The sequence below is a fragment of the Onychostoma macrolepis genome, chromosome 15 (assembly GCF_012432095.1).
Source record: "Onychostoma macrolepis isolate SWU-2019 chromosome 15, ASM1243209v1, whole genome shotgun sequence".
Taxonomy (NCBI): Eukaryota; Metazoa; Chordata; class Actinopteri; order Cypriniformes; family Cyprinidae; genus Onychostoma; species Onychostoma macrolepis.
In genome coordinates, this window is record NC_081169.1 from 23,037,659 (window position 1) to 23,059,206 (window position 21,548).

Here is a 21,548-nt window from a genome sequence, read left to right on the forward strand (position 1 = left end):
TTAAAATAATATTCCACCCTGCAGTCCATTTATAATGTAAAACTCTCTTTTAACCCTTAGAATGTAACTGTATATTTTTCCTACAATGCCTTTAAAAACATAATTTATATGTGAACTGAGCAACAGTGCTTTGCCCTAGGCGAAGTTATTGTTACATTTACGGCCAATTTATGCAGAAATCAGTATTTATAATATTTTTTCATAATGCAGCAAGTTATTTCATCTTAAAAGATCAATGAAAGCTAAATTGCTTGTGATATGAGCCTTTTAAAGTTTCCCAGCGGTGATCATCAAAACCTGATTTTGACTGCATGAATGATGCCAGTGGAATAAATTCGGTATAGTATTAGGCAATGGAAAGTCTATATATTTAACCACTGGCTCATCCAAAAACCCTCAGGCGTGACTAGCAGCAGAAAACGTCTGACGGTTTCACTGCATCTCAAAAACGGTCTGGATAAAATACTGAATTAGGATGCATGACCTCTAATTGAAAAAACCTATATCACATTCTGTATGAAGGTAGTTGGACGGGTCAGAACTCACAAAGCGAGTCCTGGCAGCTATTTTGTGAAGCATGAATAAGCGCATCTGGGAGGAATTATCCTCATTATTACGAGACCTATGAGCGTGATTAATGCCTGGTCTTTATCTGCACTTCCACTATCTCACAAAAATAAGCATTTTATCACGACGAACACATATTACAGTCACTCCCTCTGCTGTCTGAGCTTTTTTTTTTTAATGGGGGCCGCAGTCAGACAGGGCAAATTCACACATCACTCTCCATGATTTTTTTTCCCCGGAGCCACAATGGCTAATATATAGTGAAGATTTTTAATTAATTCTCCAAAGGACACGTTTTAGACCTCCTGACCAAGCAATGAGACAAGGTTCCTCTTGGATGTTCCTAGACCTTTTATCCAGGCCAGATCAGGCTCAGATAAAGCTTATAAACAAAGCTATATTTTCAGATTTCGGGTGAACTATCCACTGAACAGACATAATGATATCTCATTAAGAAAATTACCTTGGTGTGATCAATCTGAATTCCATAGAGCAGAACATTTCCCTGTATGACTTCAGAGGCCAGACTCCTGAAGGCTGTTAACTCGTCTGTCTTTTGGCTGTCGACAGACTGCTTTGTCATGTTCAGCTGTACCTGTCAACAAAAAGAATAAAAAACATCTCCACTTATCTATAGCAGGGTTTCACAAACTGAAGGATCGTGAGGGAACAGCAGGGAGTTCATGAGTTTATGAAAAGCATAGTAATGACACATATGTTAAATGAAATAAATCTATATAAAATCGAAAAATAAATAAATAATTTTCAAAAAACTTAGCAAAAAGATTAATTATTTTATGTTTACCTGCATCTCATGTTGTTATGGAAGCCTGTTTCTGCCACTTAATGAAAAAAAGGTTATTGTGATTGTTTTTAATCTCACAATTCTGACTTTTTTTCTTGCAATTGTGAGTTTACATCTTGCAAGTCTGACATTTTTTTCCTCGCAATTCTGAGTTTACATCTCACAATTCTGACTTTTTTCTATATTCTCTTTATAGTTATAAAGTCAGGATTGCATGATATAAACTTACAGTTGTGAAAACTCACAATGGCGAGATATAAACTCACAATTCTGAGAAAAAGTCAATAAATCAGAATTGCGAGTTTAAATCTCGCAATTCTGAGTTTTCGCAACTGTAAGTTTCTATCATACAATTCTGACTTTATAACTCGGAACTGCGAGTTTATATCTCACAATTCTGAGAAAAAAGTCAGAATAGCGAGATGGAATCTCGCAGTTGCGAGAAAAAAGTTATAATAATTATAATTTTATGTATTTTTTATTTAGTGGCGGAAACGGGCATCCATATGTTACCATTAACTGACATCAGAGAAATGTGCCAATGTGTTGTTGAATTACTAAAATATTAACTTCAAATCTAAACTTAAATAATTACAAAAAAAAAAAAAAAAAATTACTAAAAAAAGATGAAATCTCATGTAACCATTAAGTGACATTAGAGAAATATAATGTATTGTTAATTGCTATTGAAATAGTGATTTGAAATATTTAAAAAATAAATTGCAACAAATAATTAAAACAAAATAAAACTTACTAAAAAGATTAAATATTTTGTTTACCTGCATCTCATGTAACCATTGTTGTTGTTAAATTATTGAAATATAAACTGAAAACCTAAACTGAAATAATTAAGAAAAATAAAAAAATGAAACACTTACTAAAAAGATGACTTATCTTTTCATTAACTGGCATCAGACAAACGTGAACGTGAATGCATTGTCAAATTACTGAAATATTTACTTAAATTCTCAAGAAGATTATTACTTATCTAATCATCTACAGTGACTTATTCAATCCAAATGGGAATTAATAATAGCATAATAACCTGCACTTACTTCAATTAAATATTCCCTATTCTTAAAAAAACTATTCTAAGAAAACAGCCATGGGACAGGCCCATTAATTGAAAAAAAGTACCCCATAGAACTCTTAATAAACACTCAGCGCTCTCTGTGTGTTTGGACAGGTTGAGCTCCCATGCAAAACACCAAGAACCAGCTCTTAGCGAAAAGTTTCCATTGCAACTGACCCAGCATTCACCGATCCGTTAAATTAATGCAATTTATTTTTCCGTTCGCTTACATCACCGTTTCAGGAAGATGTGGCTTGTATGCATCCGTACCAAATAAAACAGGCCATGCTCATTTTGCAAACTGCTTGAAGAAAAACATATTTCTAACAAAGGTCATACCCCAGTATAAATTGGAGAAATGCTGTTTACTCTGATTCTAATAGATTTTTTGTAGTTTCATAATCTCTACAAGTACAAAAAAGGTAACTGAAAGCCCAAGAGGAAATGTTATAGAATGTTAAGCGGATCCAAATTTAATGTAAAGGAAGTCAAGCAAACCTCTGAACAGCTCTTTATATAATAATCTTAAAGCACGGCTTGAGGTTTTACTCGCAATCACACGCTCTCACAGCCACATGTGTTATCATTACATCTGTGGTGATGATAAGAACAAAGCATCTGTGAAATCCAAACAACGAGTGAAAACATAATGATGGAGAGTAGGGGTTATCTAACAGGCCTTCAGAGGGAATGTTAAAGGAAGCACATATGGATTCTGGGAAGGCTGGATTCCCACACTGGTGCGGATCCCTGGATTCAGAGATCAAAACTGCAGGAGCAGAGATTTTATGCTTTCGAAACACATTTAAGAAATTAATCAAGGTAAGCGTGATGACATGCCCAGAGATTAAGACTAAGATGTTCTGAGGTACAACTGCTGGACAAGAACCAAGAAACAAAACATCAAGAGTTTTTCCAACTGCCAACACCGCAACGTCAATAAGTTCTAGCACTTCTGTGATCTGATGCACATTGTGTGTTTCTATGTCACAATGATGAGTTTAAGGTTAGACTCTCGCCTCTCATGATCAAATTTTCTCAAATACTTCTGTGTGTTCACAGTGAATGAATGATATGTCTGGCATTATAGCAACAACCTAAGGTTAAAATAACTTCCAGGAACATAAAAACTAAATAAAAATCAAGCAAACACAAAAATACAGCAGTTAAAATTACACAAGATTTTCGAAATTAACTTGTGGTAAAAATTCTGAAATCTTTTTTTGTAAAATCTTACTAAACAAGTCCCTGAGTGAGCGTACTTCATAAGGTTTTCTACTTGCATTAAAACTAACAAATCTTTTAAACTGAACACTGAAAAGGTCAATGGGGTGAATGGAAACTTACCCAAACAACAACTACTGGATATAAACGAGTGTGGTCGGTGTCCTCAAATCGTTTCACCATGTCCAGGGTCCCCAAGAAGTTTGATGCAGTCGTCTAAAACAAAGGCACAAATAACATTAATGTCACACCAAACTAATTTGCAAGGGGGCAAAAATTATGGCAGTAAATATTACTGTGAATAAGTATAATAAGACTACAAAGAAATAGCTCATAATAGTAATAATTAATATATAAGAACAGTATTTATATATAAACATATACCACTTATATATATATATATATATACACATGTGTGTGTGTGTGTGTGTGCGCGTGTGTGTGTGGGATTAATTGTTTTGGAAAGAAATGAATACTTTTTTCCAGAAATAGCAAATTCAATAAATCAAAAGTGACAGTAAAAACCATTAATAATGTGCCAGAATATTTCTATTTCAAATAAATGCTGTTCTTTCAAAGTTTGTTCTTCAAATAATCTTTTCAAATAGGCATTCCACAAATGTTTTCAATCTATTCTAATGGATCATTTAACACTGAAGATATGAGCTATGCTTGCTGAAAATTCAGCTTTGCCATTACAGGAATAAATTACATTTTAAAATATATTAAAATATGAAACCGCTTTTTTAAATTATAATAATATTTCAGAATATTACTGGTTTTAAATAAACACAGCCTTGGTGAGTATCAGAGACTTCTTTTAAAAGACTCCAAACTTTTAAATGGTAGTTTGTGAATCCATAATGAATACAGATCAAATGTGTGTTTGCAAAAAAGTTATTTGGCTGTTAGTTAACACTATCCAATAGACTAGACTGTCTTATTGATGACAGAGTGAGATCAAAAGACATTATGTTTTGATTAAATATTACAAAGACAAGCTGTTACTTCTTTTGAAATAAAATGCACAGGTGAGCCATTCACAATAAGACTAGGAAAACGCAAATTTGATTTATGTCTGCTTTAACATTGAATTACTTGTGTGTGTGTGTGTGTGTGTGTGTGTGTGTGTGTGTGTGTGTGTGTGTGTATATAGTTGACGTACAGATATGTGAATGAAGTTTTGGGTTTTGGACAGGTACTCTGTATTACTTTCCTTTGCACATGGAATGACGTCTGTCTCCATCTGAGAAAAGGAGAAAAAAGCCCAAATTCAATAAAACAAGCAATCTCACCATCACGGCAGTCAAAAAATTTATTTATTAAGATCTAATGATTCATCCCTTTTCATAAAAAGCAACACAACCACAGATGCTCTGCATATGAAATCATATTTTAGTCTTCATATCAAATCATATCCTGTCCCTGGCCTTGTCAAATATCTTGTACAGAGATGAAATAAACAGAAATAAACAGAAGTGTTTGGCACAGACTCGACCTTGACGAGAAAACTGGAAATATGAAATTGTTATTGGAAACACATGCAAGGATTTATTCGCACTTGAAAGATAACCAACCACAGCTTTAGACGAAAACCAGCTCACTCCGAACTGCGGATTTACGAGATCATTTCGACTTCTGAACCAGGTTGGGCTGTTGAGCCCACATGAGATACTGTTCATAGGTTATTTAAATGGTGGCGAAGCAAGAATAAGTGCTTCATAATGACCAAAACCAAAAAACAAGCCACACACTTGGTTCTCATTAGACGTTACAGATCACGCAAAAATTCTGGTACAAACAAACAACCTTTATGATCATTCTTAGGGATTTGGAAGCTATTCAAAAACAGAAATGTGTTTTTACCAGGCAAGGAACTCAATTTTAACCGCAGTTACGTGTTGGGAATCATGTCGGCTCATGTTGTGGCTTAATCCGAGGTTGACGTAGGAATACATTACAGTCGAGAGTTATGCAGTATCACTGAAATGCCAGGATTACATGTAGTCAATGGAATTTTATTGTCTCCGGTGGATCTAAAGTGGATTTTCTTTCGTGTGAGATTTACTTATGTAGCTTAAAATGATATATACACTACCTACATGCTCTCAGTTCTAAATTATCTCGAAATCCCACAGCTGAGGAATGCGAATATCGCTCTCAGTCATACACGAAATGCCACGTTCGAGATCCGCACCTTATGGCACACGGATTCGGACTCTAATCCTCTGTGTCCAAGCAAAAAGTGTTCGACCCTAGTGAACTTGAGCCTTTGATGAAAGCAGACAGCAACCCATTCCAGTTCTTATCAGTAGCATACATGAATGTAATTATTACATCTCGCTAAAAGGATCATCTTATCACTCTCTGTTGTCCTTTATTACCAAAACACGTACCTAGAGCCAATCGTACCACCTGCACGCCTGGAATGGTCCCAACTTTGAGTTTCACTTTGCTGTAATGGAGATACTGTAATGGGGCTTAGATTTACAAATGGCACTGGGACAAATTTGATTCCTCATCTCTAATCTCCTCCTTTTCTTTCATCTCCCTCGAGTCGCAGGAACGGCTCGGGAGAACTGACCCCGGTCGGCACCTGGGGGAGCGGCAACGTCTGGAACCAATCAGCCGTAAGGGACGCTGGCTGCTCTCATGTTTGCAACATTATCAAGAGGAGGACATGTGCTTGATGAAGAACTTGGAACGGCTACAAAGGAGGATGGGCTTCCAGAGCACAGAGCCTGAATAAAACACGTCATATTTCCTTTTTGTCATTTGGAAGATGGATCTCCTACAGCGAGAGCTACAACGTGAAGACATGTCTCCAGCTGGACTGGCTCCAAAAATCAGTGTGGAATAAAAGGGAAGGTGGACACACTTGTACAAGACACCTTATCCATTTCAGCAAGTACATCCATTGGTACGGCTAGGTTATCACTCTCACCATATGTTAGTCCTCATGCAGTCGCAGGACAGGTGAAAGATTGGTTGTTGGACGGGGTGAGCAGGAAATTGGGGTAAAAGGAGTTGAGATGGAGACCGACAGCTTTAAACATTTACATATGCAACAGATTCCTAAGCAAAGACTATTTTAACTAAACCGTAAGACAAGGGATGTCAACTTTAACATACCATGTTCAGATTTTTCTGAAGCGTTTTGGCCAACTCAACGGCTTCTGCTTCAGCTCCTGCGATGATACATGCTGACATTGAAAGAGTCTCTGAAGAGAAAATGAAAATAATGCTTTAAGACCAAACAGATAATAAAGTGAAAGAGTATGCTTGATGTAACCTTAGTCACTGTAATTTAACCCTGTTTGCAAACCAGTTTGGGAGAAGCTACTGTAAAAGTGTTGGAAAAAACAAAATAAAAATAGTGTTCATGTAAATGAAAATACATACTAAGAAATTATAGAATTTAGTTTCCTCATGTTCTAATGGGTGATATTCCACTTCAAGCATTTTATCTCAAGAAAACAGGATAAAGCTTCTTTCATATTGAGAGGTATCAAAGTTCATCAGAGTGTCTTAGTAACAATCAGTGTATTTAAATTCATGGATAAATGGCTTTTTCCTGACCTTTCATTAAAAGGTAAAAGCACGGACTAGCAGTGGACTAGGCAAAGCAAAGTTTAAATACAGTCAGAGGGATGCTTTATTGCATGGACAGAACTCAGAAAGAGGCAGGAGACCCAATACTCAGCCAAGTTCAAAGCATTTTTGGGCAATCTGTTGTTTTATTCCACTTAGGTTGGTATTTTGGAACTGGGTTATAAGCCAACAGCAGCTTAGTGCACTGGCTGAATAGAAAAGGTCATAATCTTAGTAAATAAGTGCATGGAAACTAAACCACCACATCTTTATGAAAAATATAATGTTTTACCCAATTCTTTGATTTCTGTCCAAACCATAGAACTGGCCCTTTGCTGGGTCAACTCATACCTTACGGGTCATAACAGGTCATTTTTATAATTTCTCCTAAAAAGATTGTTTATATAAAAAGCCAGCATTTAGACATCTTGAAATGGCGGTTAGCCTTTGTGGTTCACAATCTCTCTTTGTATATTTACATACAAGTTACTAACAGTTTGTTTTTGCCCAACAATCCTGACTGTGGAAAACTGTCTATTTTGACTTGCCCTGTTAAAATGTATAATCAAACATCATCAGGTCTGCAATAACAACAGTGAATGGCAATATTGTATTCCCTGCAATGACTCAAAACGGTGGATGGTGAAATATTTCTTTCTTTACTGCACAACTTAAATACGATACCTTTAATAATAGCCTCCGCAGCTGCAAGATCTCGCTTGTATGTTACCTACAAAAAGAAAACATCACATTAAAAGAGAAACAACAATTTGTGCTTAAAAGAAATGTGCCAAATATGACTGAACATTAGTTTTGTGGTTGTACAGACTGTTAGGAGTGATTTACTATTTGTTGCAATATATATATACACATACAGTGGGGTCCAAAAGTCTGAGAGTAAATATACTTCTGCTGTACATTTTGCTAATGCAATACAAACCTTTTCATTAAAGCAGATTATCAGTATAACAAGGAGAAATGAAAAATTGCATTAATTTCTTGCCAAACAGGTGAACATTTCTCAAATCTGAGGTACAATAATACAATATTTTCAAAATATGCATGAGTAAAATCCTTTTTCAGTCTTTTTTCCTTAACAAAATATCTTAATATAGAAATTAATTTCTTAGTTTCTGCATTTTCTAATGGGTGATATTGTTTCAAATCATGAAACAGGGTTGTGTTCCCTGACTTTCATGGCACGATGCAGAGGTAAATTTGTGTTCATTAACAAAAACAGCAATATCTGTACAACCTGTAAAAACCTCATATTTATATTATAGGTTAAAATTTAAATAAAAAAAGTTTGAATTAGAACTCTATTTTATTAAAACATTAGCCACAGTATCACACAATTAGATCATGATAACCAAATGTTAAACCACACATTGCACCTCACTACCATGGTAAAATGTAACTATATGGTTTTTATGGTATTTGTATGAAAAACAGTAGCCTAAATACACCTAGTATAAAAATATGCACAAATGCTCCAGCTCAAAAACAACCAGTACTCCTTTAATACATGTCTACATCAATATATATTTCTATAAATATAATAAAACTCCATATGTACATCGCATATTTCTGCCACAATACCTTGGTGCAGTACAGTAAATCCATGGTAAACTCATGGAAAAGCCTTCTAACAGGATTCTTCATGGCACAGTGTTTTCTCATGTTTGTCTGTGCTAATGAAAATATCAGGACTGTTGCATCTGGCTTTAAACTAAATCACCTTGACATTTGTGTTCATTGCTGTGCGCTTCTTGCAGGATCTCAAGGTACTGGGTCATGTGATCAAAAATGCTGTCTCAGTGTGGACAAAAGGTTAAAATGTAGAAATGTTGTTATGTGGATTAATTAATGTGACCTAGTAATTCTAGATGTAGAGATGTTTTCCAGGTTTCAATGGTTAAAAAATGTTTTCAAAGTGATCTCAGACTTTTGGACCCACTACGTATGGCATAAATCCTATACGTATGACAACAAAAAGTCAAACCTTTCGTTCCTTACTTTCCACAGAGTCGGTGGTCCTTCTATGAGCTTTGCATTCGTGCCACAGTACTGCAGGGCCAAGTGCAGGCACTCGGTGCCAAACTCAAAGTCAAATTCACTGCACTGCAAAGAAGAAACCAGGACAAAAACCAGAACAAAATGAAACAAGAACCTCCAGTTTGATAAATGCTGATGACGTAAATCAGAACCATAGAAACCTCCAGTCAAACACCTGGGTAGGAATTAACTTTTGTGGACATGAAAGACTGTTTCTTATAGAAACAAGCATCTGGGCATGGGATTTTTGTACAAATGTCCCTGATTCTGGTAACACATTAAAAAAGCTGAACAGAGTTCTTGAAGCGACAGCGGTTGGATTACACAACCTAAATCATGCCACCCGAGACGTTACGAGGGCAATATCTACAGCAATATTTCATCCCGAGTGGAGAGGAGAGCTTCGCTTACATGGCGCTGTGATTTCAAGGCAAATTAAAGGAGAAAGTCCTGCAATCATTTAACCTTTGGCATTTTTCCCCTTTTCATCAACGCACAGCTAGACCCTTACGGGGTTGGATGTCTCTTCTTTTGTGAAGCTCAAGCTCTCTGAGATTCAATGGGATGGCATGCTGAAATGGCATTAGTCATTTCGAGGCTACCACAGAGAGGGTTTTGACACATGGCCGTCGGCTACATCCCAAAACCCTCACTCAAAAAACACCCACCTGAAATAACCCCCATTGTAAAAAGCGTCAAACGCGCTGAATGCTACATAAAAAAGAAGTATGGACTGCCTTGTGTCACGTGATGGCAGAGTCTCATAGAAAATTGGGTTCAAAAAGCAAGGAGAAGCATATAAATCTTTGCAGACCCTTCACTGTTGGGCTTGGAGAAGAAAAGCCCCAGAAGAGCCGGAGTGTCAGGTAACACCCAAGCGGGCTTGATATTACCCATTCTTCAGATTGCCTCATCCTCTGTATTTCTTCATGTCACGGTTTTATCTTTATTTAGAATTAATTGAGGACAGACAGCTGTGACTTGACACAGAAAACTCACACTAATGTTCGATATCGCAGCCAAAAACAACAAGACTATGAAATCAAAGTTTTCCAGAAGCAAAAAATTCTGCACCCAAAAAAAAGGTCTTCTCGGCAGCCCTATAAATCTCAATGCTTCTTTTTAACACTTCTATCCGTTACTGTTATCGAAAGTTTGACAAAGGCTTAATCGGATCCAAAGATCACAGTCCTACAGCAATAAATGACGTAAAAAAGGATGAAATACACTACACTCCAACTGAGAAATGCTATTAGTCTGGATGAGAAAGCAGCATTTCTGTGAAAGCATTGTTTGAGTTGATCTTCAGAAGAAATACTGCAATAAAACTGCGATCTTGCAGTCAGCTATGTAACCTAGGCCAGACTAAACAATTATGATTTATTATTTTGACACACAACTAACTATCATGGGAATAATAATAAAAGTCACAGTGCCTTAGAGCAGAAGAACCTGTGGGTTTATGCAAATCTCAGGGACAATGAACAAAAGAGGCAAGTTGGTCCAAGATTTGAACACTGAGTGTTTCTTTGTCACAGTGAGGTAATATTTTATAAGCTAAAAAATAGAGAAATGTGATGGAAGGGTCACAAAGGCTACTGGGTTCAAAAAAGTATGTATTTCATTCAAATTTACATAAAAATTGAATTATTATGATTGAAAATTCTCAGAAAATTGGGCTCAAAGAGTAAAGGCAGTGCATAAACCTAAAGAATAAACAAATAATTATTGGATAAATATATATTTATAGATAAATATGTAAAATAATTGTGATACATATTACATAAATATTTATTTATAATTATATTTATTTTATAAAAATGCGTACAACAAAAACAGAAATAGAACAGTCCCATAGAAAATTGGGTTGAAAAAGCAAATGTACATAAACCAATATAAATAATAAAATATTAAATACATTAAAAAATGTGTATAAATATATATTTTAAAATATTTCTTTTACAAAAATGTATATAAAACAGATTTTTAAATGGAAAAATCTAAAAATGGGTTAAAAAGACAACATCAGTGCATAAAACTAATATAAATAATAATAATAATAAATACTTCTCTGTATACATTTTTTTGTTTTGTTTTTAAAAGTGTATATAAAAACATAAACATACTGAGAAATGACCTAAAATTACCATAAAAAGTCACCGTGGGAATGTCAAGGTGACATTCAACTTTAATGTACTTTGCACATTGAATCTGAGGTTTATTCCAACCAATAAATGTGTCTGGGTTGCTCATACCCGCTGGTAGGCCTGGAAAATAATGTCATAAAGAAATCCTTGAGGCATTTCACTGGCTCGGTACTTTGCTCTCTCCAGCGAGTGGTCCAGGTAGCCCTCTGACGTGGTTGCAATGACTGTGGACACTAGAGGACGTATTGCTCCCGAGGCCTGAAAAAACAAGGTAGACAATAGAACAATTAAAAACATGCCCTGTAAAAATCTGTTTATTCATGATTACTAAATAACGCAGCGTTAAAATCAGGCAATGAATCACTATCCTCTCATATTCTTTTGAATGTTTCATAAACATATGGGTTTTGCTTTCCAGCCCTTGTCACAGTCTTGGAGAGGAGATTTAGAAGAAAATCACAGAAATTTTCAACCTCACGCATCAAAGCCAGCAAAAACATTGCTAAAACATCTTATCCGGTTTCATGCTGTAAGGAGTAGTGCTGAGAGGTGTCAACAATATGTTTATCTTAGTGATTTATGGACATTGGAACAGCCGGCGATGCAGTCAAACCACAAACGAAGCTGGATTTCTCGTCTTCTGCTGAGATATTCTGTTCCTGATGCAGATTTCATGACGTTTGTCTTGGAAGGATGGGATAAATGTAGCGGATTCTTGTTCTGTAGCATATATTAAAAAGAGTTACTCTGATTGGAGTTTTTCCATTTTTATTATATAACAGCTTCAAACATATCTCTGAAGCCTGCATCAGGAGTTGTCTTTCGACAGCTTAACGTGGTCTGACTTTCACTCACCTCATAAATTTGACAGATATGTAGACCGTGATACAGCAGATTAGGGGAGGGAGTGTTCAGATAGTGTGGACATTCATCACCACAAACATTTCAGGGAGTGTTTTAAAATGAATTATTCCAAATGACAGCCACAGAAAAAAGTATATTTGAATTAAATCTTAACTTGTATATAATTTACCTCAATTTTGGGGCTTTTATACTGTAGCATATATGATACTCTTGGGTAGAAATAAACATAGGGGTTTTCTTTTTTTTTTTTTCTCCAAACTGTTATTAAATGCCATACAAATGCACTATTTTGAAACAAAATCTGGATAAAGAAAACGAACCCCTTGCTCTTTAGCTGCTAGGGTGATTTTCAACAGAACATCTTCTTCCACAAACGGCCGCACGGCATCATGGATGATGACCACTTTTGGTTTGGGCGTCAGTGAGTCTGTAGTGCTGCTGAAGGCCTGAAGTCCGTTGAAGATCGACCTGTGTCTGGTGGTTCCCCCGTGGACTACTTTTACCTTTGTGTGATTAAATTTCTGGACAATATTCAGCATCAAGTCATGATTCTCCTTAGCAAGCACAACGACAACAGTTCCAATCCATGATAATCTGTCGAGAAATTACAGACAGAACAGCTTTCAAGCTTTCTCAAGTTTGTAAATACTATCAAAAGAAACAACATAATCGCTGTGCCAATAGAGTAAGGGAACAAATGGTATGTTATGCTGCTTTAAGCAGTTATTTTAATATTACTTACATTTAACAGTTTTTGTTAATATTTTGAATCAACTTTTAGTCATTTCGTTATGTGCTTGTTATTTTTTTTTTTTTTTTTTAGTTTTTGTTTTTTCAAATACTTCTATTTAGGTAGGGGTGGGTGGTATGACCAAAATCTTATTTCATGATATGAGTGATTTTATTTCACAGTAATGATATATATCACGATACAGTTATTTTTTGCTTTAAATAAGGTCTAAATTAAGGTCTAATTTTTGATGCCATAGAAATTTCATATTCTTGTCACCAGTGTCAAACTACAGTAAAACAAATAAATAAGAAATGCTACATATATTGCATGAAGTATATTCCTGCATATTCCTCACTGTTTAAATTACATATATTTCTTCGTATTAGTTACAAAAGTTACTTAGTCATGAGCAGTGAGAGATTTTCTCTCTTTTGTTGTTTGATTAACATAGATGACAGACAGCAGGAATATTAGACTGCTGTCACTTTAAGAGCTGCCCAGATCCAATATACTGTTACACATGTGTTTTCTTTGTAAACTGTTTGCTTTCACTTAAGACCTAAATGATTGTGTTTATGAGAATACTTGTAAAGACAAGCATTTTGACACAAACAAGTGCGTGAGTTATAGTTCAAGTTTTATTTTTTTCTATTTAGTAATGTCAGTTAGCTGCCAAGGCAATATTTCTCATTTTCATTTAAAGTTTTTCCTTACACATTTACATTTTATTTCTTCTGTCTTTCAATTAACAAAAAATAAATAAATACGGTAATAATAGTTTTAGTATAATAGTTTAATGATAATAACACTGGCTGTAAGTGCCTCTTGTGGTATCAAACGAAATTACAAAAACAGCTATATGACCCTTTGTAAACTGGGATGTTGTTGTTGTTGGTTGTCAGTGTGTTGTTAAGCAGCTTCTAAGATGTTTTGAGCATTTGAGCGCATTGTTAGTTATACATTCGCTTGGGTGTTCTGGGTGGTTTTTTAATGATGGTTACATTCTCATACTCATCCCTATTCCTTTCAGAGGGCAGGGGTGTAGGGCAAGGGATATCAACTCCGAGATCCACTTTCCTGCAGAGTTTAGCTCCAACCCTAATTAAAAACAGCTAAAGGTCGGAGCTAAACTCAGCAGAAAAATGGGTCTTGAGGGCCAGACTTGAGAACCCCTGGTGTAGGGGAACATAAAACTGTTCCTTGGAACACACTTCTGCGTCATCTAGCCAAGCCAATACAGGTTTAACAAATTAAACGTGTGCAAAGAATCATGGGAGCGAAGTGTCCATCAGTTGTACCCGTCGAAGAACATTTTTGAGCACTTCGGTTTGGAAAGACCGCTCCAGAGTAGTAGTCTCTAAATTCATAGTATTCACAAAACAGTAAGCAAAAAGTATCCAGGTGTACTTATGCCAATAACATTATATTCTACACACATTCGTAATATATAGAACATACATGAAGTACTTATTCAATAGAAGAAGTACCTACTCAGTTATCGCGGTATGCGATTTTCGATGCAACCTGTGTACTGAATTTAATTAAGTTCTCAACCATGAAAGAACTAAGTAGGAATACATTAACATATTACGACAATGAAAAATGAAATAAAAAAAAACAAAATAATATATAACTTACAGCAGGTCATTGGTGTACAGTATTGTTTACGTACATCCTACTCTTCTGACATGCTGTTTTTTGCATACTGGAGTGTATGGAAGTACATATATTAGAACACAGAGTGAAGTGTAATTTAATATCTCAGGTATGTTTATTTAAGCAACATCTGTCATATAGTCTGGACATTGAAATGTAATAATCCAAAAATGAATTACAACAGCTCTAAGTTTATGCTTTTGTCCCTGAAAATTGAAGCAACAGCTTTCTGAATATGAAACTCACAGCACCCTTTTACTTCACAGTCTAATTTAATAAATATGCCAAGTCAATGTCAAGTGCTTTTAGCCTTTCCCAAGTCTTGCAGCATCTGCAGATGTTCTTAATAAGGATTGAAAAAGCTGTTCTGGACAAGATCTACATGCAGTAGGTGTCCTTGGACTGCTGCCTGTTTACTTGGGGGGGAAAAAAGTCCAGTTGTCAAAGTAACGGACGTAATTGTGACAGGCATAATGATTTATTGTTGTTCTGTTGTCGTCTGCTAATAACAAACTACGTGTCAAGTATGTAAGTTAGGTTAATAAAATCAGTTTCATGTGTCTCACCTCTCAAACGCTTGAATCGTGTAGCTTATCAAAGGTCTGTTGAGAATGGTGCAGAATTGTTTCGGTGTGGCCAGTCCCATTCTTTCCCCAGAGCCACCGGCGGGAAGAACTACAGCTACCGGGAAATCCACCGCCGCGCACCCGAGCCGGTCCGCGCTCCGCTCGGCGTCGCGTTCCAGCAGACAGCCGGGATCCAAAGGCCTGTCGGAGGAAGAACAGCGCTCCTGCTGCATTTCTCCTAGCGTCCTAATAATTAGCTCCTCACTTGTGGCAGCCGTGTTCATATGGAAGAGCTTGTTAACCGACTTTCTGCATCGTCATTTGGCGGGTGATTTGAGCTATGTTTCGCGGCAGTAGTGTTGCAGCTTTCCCGCTGTTACTCTGTATCAGGGTGAGCCTGCTATCCACAACACATTGAACTGCAGCAGCTGGGAATGGGATCTCATCTTATTGTATAGCATAATTTAATGTTTTATAAAATGATATTCCGAATCAAAATACATGTACAACAGGTCAACGTGTTAAATAAACTGTATATATTTTTTTTCTGGACAATGACATTGGAATTTTTTTTATGATTTATTTTCTAACTTTTACCAAGTTATGGCAAGCCATTTTAACATGTATTTCTTTAACTAGTAGCCTATCTACTTATCATTACTAGTATGCCTAGTTACAAGATTTCTTTTGAAGTAGAATTAAAACAAGTGACTAGTAACTCAGTTGTTAATAGTACATTTATTTTGTCACTTTTTGTTATGAGTCAGAATGACTTCATAGTTCACTTTAAAATTAGATGTTACTATTGATTAATTATACTAGTTTATTCAATTAATATGGGAAACTTGACTCATTAAATTGTTACAGTAAACTAAATAATAAATAGTACATGATTAATAGTCATTTCCATTATAGTGAAAAAGAAACTATAAGCAATAGTAAAATTAGTTACTAATACACTTGCATGTCGTTACTAATTCAAAATAGAATTTAACTAGTTTTAAATGGCTTGTCATAGAGTCCTTTTCTGTGATGACAGCTGATGATTGACAGTTGGTGAAAATTAAATTATTAAATATTGCCTGTTAACACCACCTTGTCTTTATATGCCTGTTTGCACATGAAAGAGGCATATAAAATGTTATTCTTAATTATTATTATTGATAATCTTAGTTAGATAATAATTTTCACTATTTTTACAAACAATTTTCTCACCCGTTCTTTGGTTTGTTTTATATAAACTGTTTGTCATGCATGAAACAAAAATTAGGCTTGTTAATGTATTGAATAAATGGACATTATAGTTCAGTTAATTGGCATCATTTGGAGTTCAAAATGTCACATCATGCAGATGTAAATTATACTGAGACATTTTTAGATGTTTTAATTTTAATGCTTTTACACCATAATAGCCAATGTGAGCATTGTCACTATAGTGCAATATCTTTGTCTGAATAATGCTTGCACAAATTAAAAATGTTTCAAAGGCAAAGCAAAGTCAAGGCAAAATACATTACATCAGCTTATACGTCACAAAATTACACATAAAGGTCCAGCAAAACAATCAATTACATAAACAATTGCATATGTATATGTACAGACATTTAATTTACATGTAGCTATGCATTTCCCGGGTTTGAGAACTGCTATTATTGTCGCTGAACACAAAGACTAAAGGTCACTGCACACTGAGTCCGAAATTTTCGCGTGCATTTTCCCGTTTTTTCGTATTCCTCATCGTTTCCTATCAAAATGCATGCTAAGGATGTGAAAATGCAGAAAATCAAACCTGATCCGAATAGTTTTTTTACGACAGACGAAAGTTTTGGAGGCAGTGTAATGTAAATGTGATTGACACAACGTGAGGTCGTATTTATTTTTTAACGTGCAAAAATTTCAGACTCAGTGTGCAATGACCTTTACAGTATATACCACAGCAAGTGATTACCACACATATCAAGCAGTGACGACAAAAACCATATTTGTAATGTAATATGCAGTTGTCATAGTCAGTCTCTTTGACGTTATAATGGACAGGTCTTCACTACTCGCTGCATGTTGATTGAGATTATATTGGTGATGAGATTTAGTCTTTATTTTCTCTTCTTTCCAAAGACTGCAGTGGACATCTGGTTTCACAGTGAACTCAGAGCCCTACACTTGCTCTCAAAGGCAGCACAAAGAAAGTTCAGTGCTCCTGTGAGCTGACGTCACAAGCTGTCTCGTTCATATTGAGTTCTTTTAAAAGGAAAAATCTAGCTCAGTCCGAGCACAGCCTCATTTAGCTTTCCGTCCTGGTGCCCCCTTTGTTCTTTTGCTTTTTTATCTGGGTATGAGCGTATCCCTCAGACTTGACCCCCGATTCGTTGTGCTGTCTTGTGTATCTTTTGCATTTGCAGGAGGTCACCACTGTGATCTTGTAGGTCCTGGTGCTGCCATCCTGACACTGGAGCTGAATCCGTTGGGTCCGGGTTTTGTCGTTCACGCAGCGCCAGTCCTGACTGTTTCGGCGGTTCCAGAACTTCCTACCATATCCGCCGATCCAGTTGGGCAGCATCTGAGCTGGAAGACACTGTCCTGTGCACACCAGTTCCTTAACAGGGTTTATGCTGGTGCACTGGCCATCGGAGATGTACTTTGTGGATCGCAGCTCTCTGCAGCCGACTGGAATTCGTTCTGTAACACAAAGTGATAAATAACGTTTAGCCAGATTTGCATATCAATATCAGATCAACACGAGTCTTTTAAGATCTATGGTAGGATTCACCTTGGTGCTGTTTCTTCACGGTTGGTGAACAGACATAAATAACAGTGGTATGGATGATATGCTTGGTTTGCTTTACTTAAGCCCTTGTCTGAACTGAGCGGAAATGGTTTAGCGTACAGATGAATGACGACTCTGAGTCTGAGCCTCTTATTGTCAGATTTCGCCAGTGCTGCTGGCTATACTGTCATTATTGTTCTGCCTCAGAGAAGAGCCTCCTGTCAGCGTAACCCAAGCCAAAATCCATTCACACATCAGCAACAAACCTCAGTTACAATGTGCCCCCCTCTCCATGACAGGACGTGATGAATGGGGATCGGAGGGACATTTTCTTCCTCTCTACTTCAAGTTACGGTCGTTCAAAAAACAAACACGGTTCCCCCTGGAGACTTCCTGAAAAGCTGAGCTGCACCTCCACTCTCCAAGTCTGACAAGATTCACTCAGCAGACATTGTGCTCGGCATTCTTTTATCTCTGCTGCTCGATGTGGTTGTGAGCCTACAGTATTTTGATTATACAGCTCGATGTGGTATAATTTCCTACAGTATTTTGCCATATGCATAGCTAACATGCATAGCTAACTTTCTCCCTTAGATTGGAACATCCAATTAATTGCATATCATTAATACATTTCAGTGTTAATTGAAATGCTGTTTCATGATTCAATACTGTTTAAATTTTGCAGCAAAGTCTATAATAGTCTATTTAATGGTGGGATTCACTGTGACAACATGCCCCACTACACATCAACATGTTAAATGACCTGTATCTTTTTCCTGGGCAATTACAGTGGAAGATGGCCAAGTCTTCAACATATGTCTATACAGAAAATGACTTCTGGAGATAAACACAATAAACTGAAATAAATATTCACCGGTGTATAAAGTGTGACAACTAGCCCCAGTCACACCTACACTGTAAAAAATAAGTGTCATTTTAACTGTAAAATTTTGTAAAAACGCTACTGAAAAAAACTGTTAATATGTTAACAGTGAGTTCCTGTACTATTTACAGGGAAAAACTTTAAAAGATCTAACCAGACATTTCATGTAATTTTACAGTAAAATACTGTTAATTGTACAGTTTTTAGAAGTAAAAATAACAAATCAATGTAGAATTTACAATTCAAAAACTGTAAACTGATATTCCCAGAATTCCCTGCGTGACACTCCACATTTGAAAGTATTTTGTTTAAATAATCATGTTTTTTTAATAGTTTTTGTTATCAGTTATGTACATTTGTGCTTTATGTTACATCTTCTGCTGTTTAATGAAAGTTTATTGCATTATTTAAGTATCGTGTGTGTTACCACGATGGTGTTTTGTGGTTGCATGAATGACTCTGTGCACCTTCTATATATTAGTATACTTCTGCTTGTGGTGAAGCTACCTGTGATGAGCTTTGATTCTTCATGTGGCTTTCTCTTTTACCACCTGCATGATTATGGTGGTTGTCAGTATGTTAAAGGTACAAAACAGATTTTAATAGCAGTGTGTGTTGTTGAATTTAGTGGTTTACATTCAAATTTCCCTGTTTGTAAATTACAGTTTTATACTGTAAATTTTACAGTTTTGTTCTGTAAATGTGTTTACAGTTTTTCTGTATTTTTTACAAAATTATTCTGGCAACCACAGCTGCCAGAATTATTTTGTAAAAACTACGGAATTTTTTTTACAGTGTATCACTATATGGATAAAATCACCTGTTCTGTTTGCTTTCTATTTTGTGAATGAGCACATCGATATGAAAACATTTACTTAACCTGATCAAAGACAAATAATGGAAACCAATAGTGGGATTTAAGATAACTTTGAACTATTTTCAGGTTGCTATAGAAATACATAACAAGTAGTAATTGCCATTTTTACCTCAAAGAGATAAATTTAACCCATAAAAGTTTGATGTGTGTGTATAGATTAATGTAGCCTATCTCGGTTGATTCAGTGAGGTTAATAATAATTTAGACTTAAATTAAAAACTAGATTTTACCATTTGTTCAGCGTAACTGATATTAAGTGAAGACGTGTGAAGAAATTCAAACCAAACTAAATTCTAAGTTTATATTGGGAGTGTCACTAAAACACTTTATTTTAAATGTTAATTATAAGTGAAACGTAGCTTTAAACACAATTTCTTAAGAAGAAAGACTGCAATGTATGATTAATAACCAATCTAGTGTCTTGAAGTGGGGCGCGCGAACTCACCTCTCTCTTGCGCTGTGAAGCCTCTTCCACCGGAGCGCGCGCGATTCAGAGACGCGTTGCTCTGAGCATCCTGCACCGGACTGACCACATGAGAGTAAAAAATCTCCGTAGCATCGTTCTTCAAAGTCAGACCACTCCTTATTAAAAAGCAAAATAAAAACATGAAATTGCACGATTCGGGTGCGTTTATATACATGCTGGTGTGAAATAACCCACAGCCTGTGGAGAGATGCTCCTTGAGTCTGAATGATTCTCACTCACTATCATGTCTTGGGTTATATATACAGTGTGTATATATACGCTCCCGCCTCCAGTTTTGGCAAAGGCTCAGGTGAGCGGAATGATAAAACAAGCGCAGTCAGTCTCTCCCCTAAACCACACCCAGAGAAACACTCGACCCTGTGAGGTGCTCCAACATCTGGAGTCAAATTAATGCGTACTGGACTCCCCGAGAGCCACTAATTCACTTAGAGATGTTTTTGTGCTCAGCACTTTATGTAAGCAAACTTTGTCCATGATTTTTTTTTTAAAGGGTGTTGCAAGCATAATCTGCCCACAAAGTATTTATTGTGAAAATTACTTACAAAAAGTGTCAGAGAAAACATTATTTCCTCATTTAAGCAGCAGTTAATCGACAATCAATCTGTCTGGCAAGTTGATTCGATGTGTTTACTGAAAATAAGGTGAAAATGACCGTGGCAAAGATGACATGTTTGATTGATTAATTGATTTACTGATTGATTGATAAACACTATTATTGAAGTGTAGCCTATATAACGCCTACTATTTACGGATAAGTGAAACAGCAGGCATTATTCAATACTAAACTTTTAAAACTGTGATCTATAATAAATATATAGTATAGAACAGATAGATAGATAGATAATCACATGACCTCACAACGTTTATCACATGACATATAGCCTACTGTAGTGACAACGACAGTTATTGTCTTGGAAATTTTGTAAAAATAATAAAAGACTTCTTGCCCTTAAAATAACAAGTTAAGAAAGATATGTACAGTACCTGAATATGCAAAATGCTCTACTGTATACCATGTAAAAATCCAATTAGTTGTATCACAATAAATGTAAACAATGCAAGCGCAAACAAACCTGCCGCACTCTTTAGCTTCTCGTGGTGGAAGCTTAACAATATTTTAAGGAAAAGTGTGCCCTCTCATGGACGGGGGAAAAAGAAGACTAGCATCAAAAAGTTTGAAAATGTCAATCGAGATTCGAGACACAACACAACAGAGCAGTGTATTGCATTACCGTCCCCATGACTTTCTCAGCGCGC

General features: G+C 36.0%; 2 protein-coding genes across 6 annotated transcripts in view; both read right to left on the reverse strand.

The window, feature by feature from the left end:
- crppa (CDP-L-ribitol pyrophosphorylase A) overlaps positions 1–15,723 on the reverse strand; it is a 52,312-nt gene extending 36,589 nt beyond the window's left edge. For 2 of the 4 annotated variants that reach the window (XR_009274362.1, XM_058799529.1), the window contains exons 1-9: positions 15,281–15,723; positions 12,646–12,919; positions 11,570–11,719; positions 9,276–9,380; positions 7,944–7,989; positions 6,801–6,889; positions 4,834–4,914; positions 3,792–3,884; positions 1,031–1,162 (exon numbers count right to left, since the gene is read on the reverse strand). Coding sequence is in view for 3 of the 4 variants with exons in the window: in XM_058799529.1 (XP_058655512.1) it covers positions 1,031–1,162; positions 3,792–3,884; positions 4,834–4,914; positions 6,801–6,889; positions 7,944–7,989; positions 9,276–9,380; positions 11,570–11,719; positions 12,646–12,919; positions 15,281–15,564 (1,254 nt within the window). In the remaining variant the exon portion in view is untranslated. The remainder of the gene's footprint in view (positions 1–1,030; positions 1,163–3,791; positions 3,885–4,833; positions 4,915–6,800; positions 6,890–7,943; positions 7,990–9,275; positions 9,381–11,569; positions 11,720–12,645; positions 12,920–15,280) is intronic. The other 2 variants (XM_058799528.1, XM_058799530.1) reach the window with 2 other exon arrangements.
- Positions 15,724–16,657: 934 nt separating this feature from the next.
- On the reverse strand, positions 16,658–21,391 carry sostdc1a (sclerostin domain containing 1a). Of its 2 annotated transcripts, XM_058799538.1 has the most exons (3): positions 21,276–21,391; positions 20,250–20,386; positions 16,658–17,956 (listed from the first exon to the last, which is right to left on the reverse strand). In XM_058799538.1, exons 1-3 carry the CDS (start codon positions 21,305–21,307, stop codon positions 17,562–17,564), a joined length of 564 nt encoding a protein of 187 aa, XP_058655521.1. In that variant the 5' UTR covers positions 21,308–21,391; the 3' UTR covers positions 16,658–17,561. The 2 variants fall into 2 exon arrangements, with proteins under 2 accessions (XP_058655521.1, XP_058655520.1); XM_058799537.1 differs by lacking the exon at positions 21,276–21,391 and having other exon boundaries at positions 20,250–20,496.
- Positions 21,392–21,548: the final 157 nt, after the last annotated feature.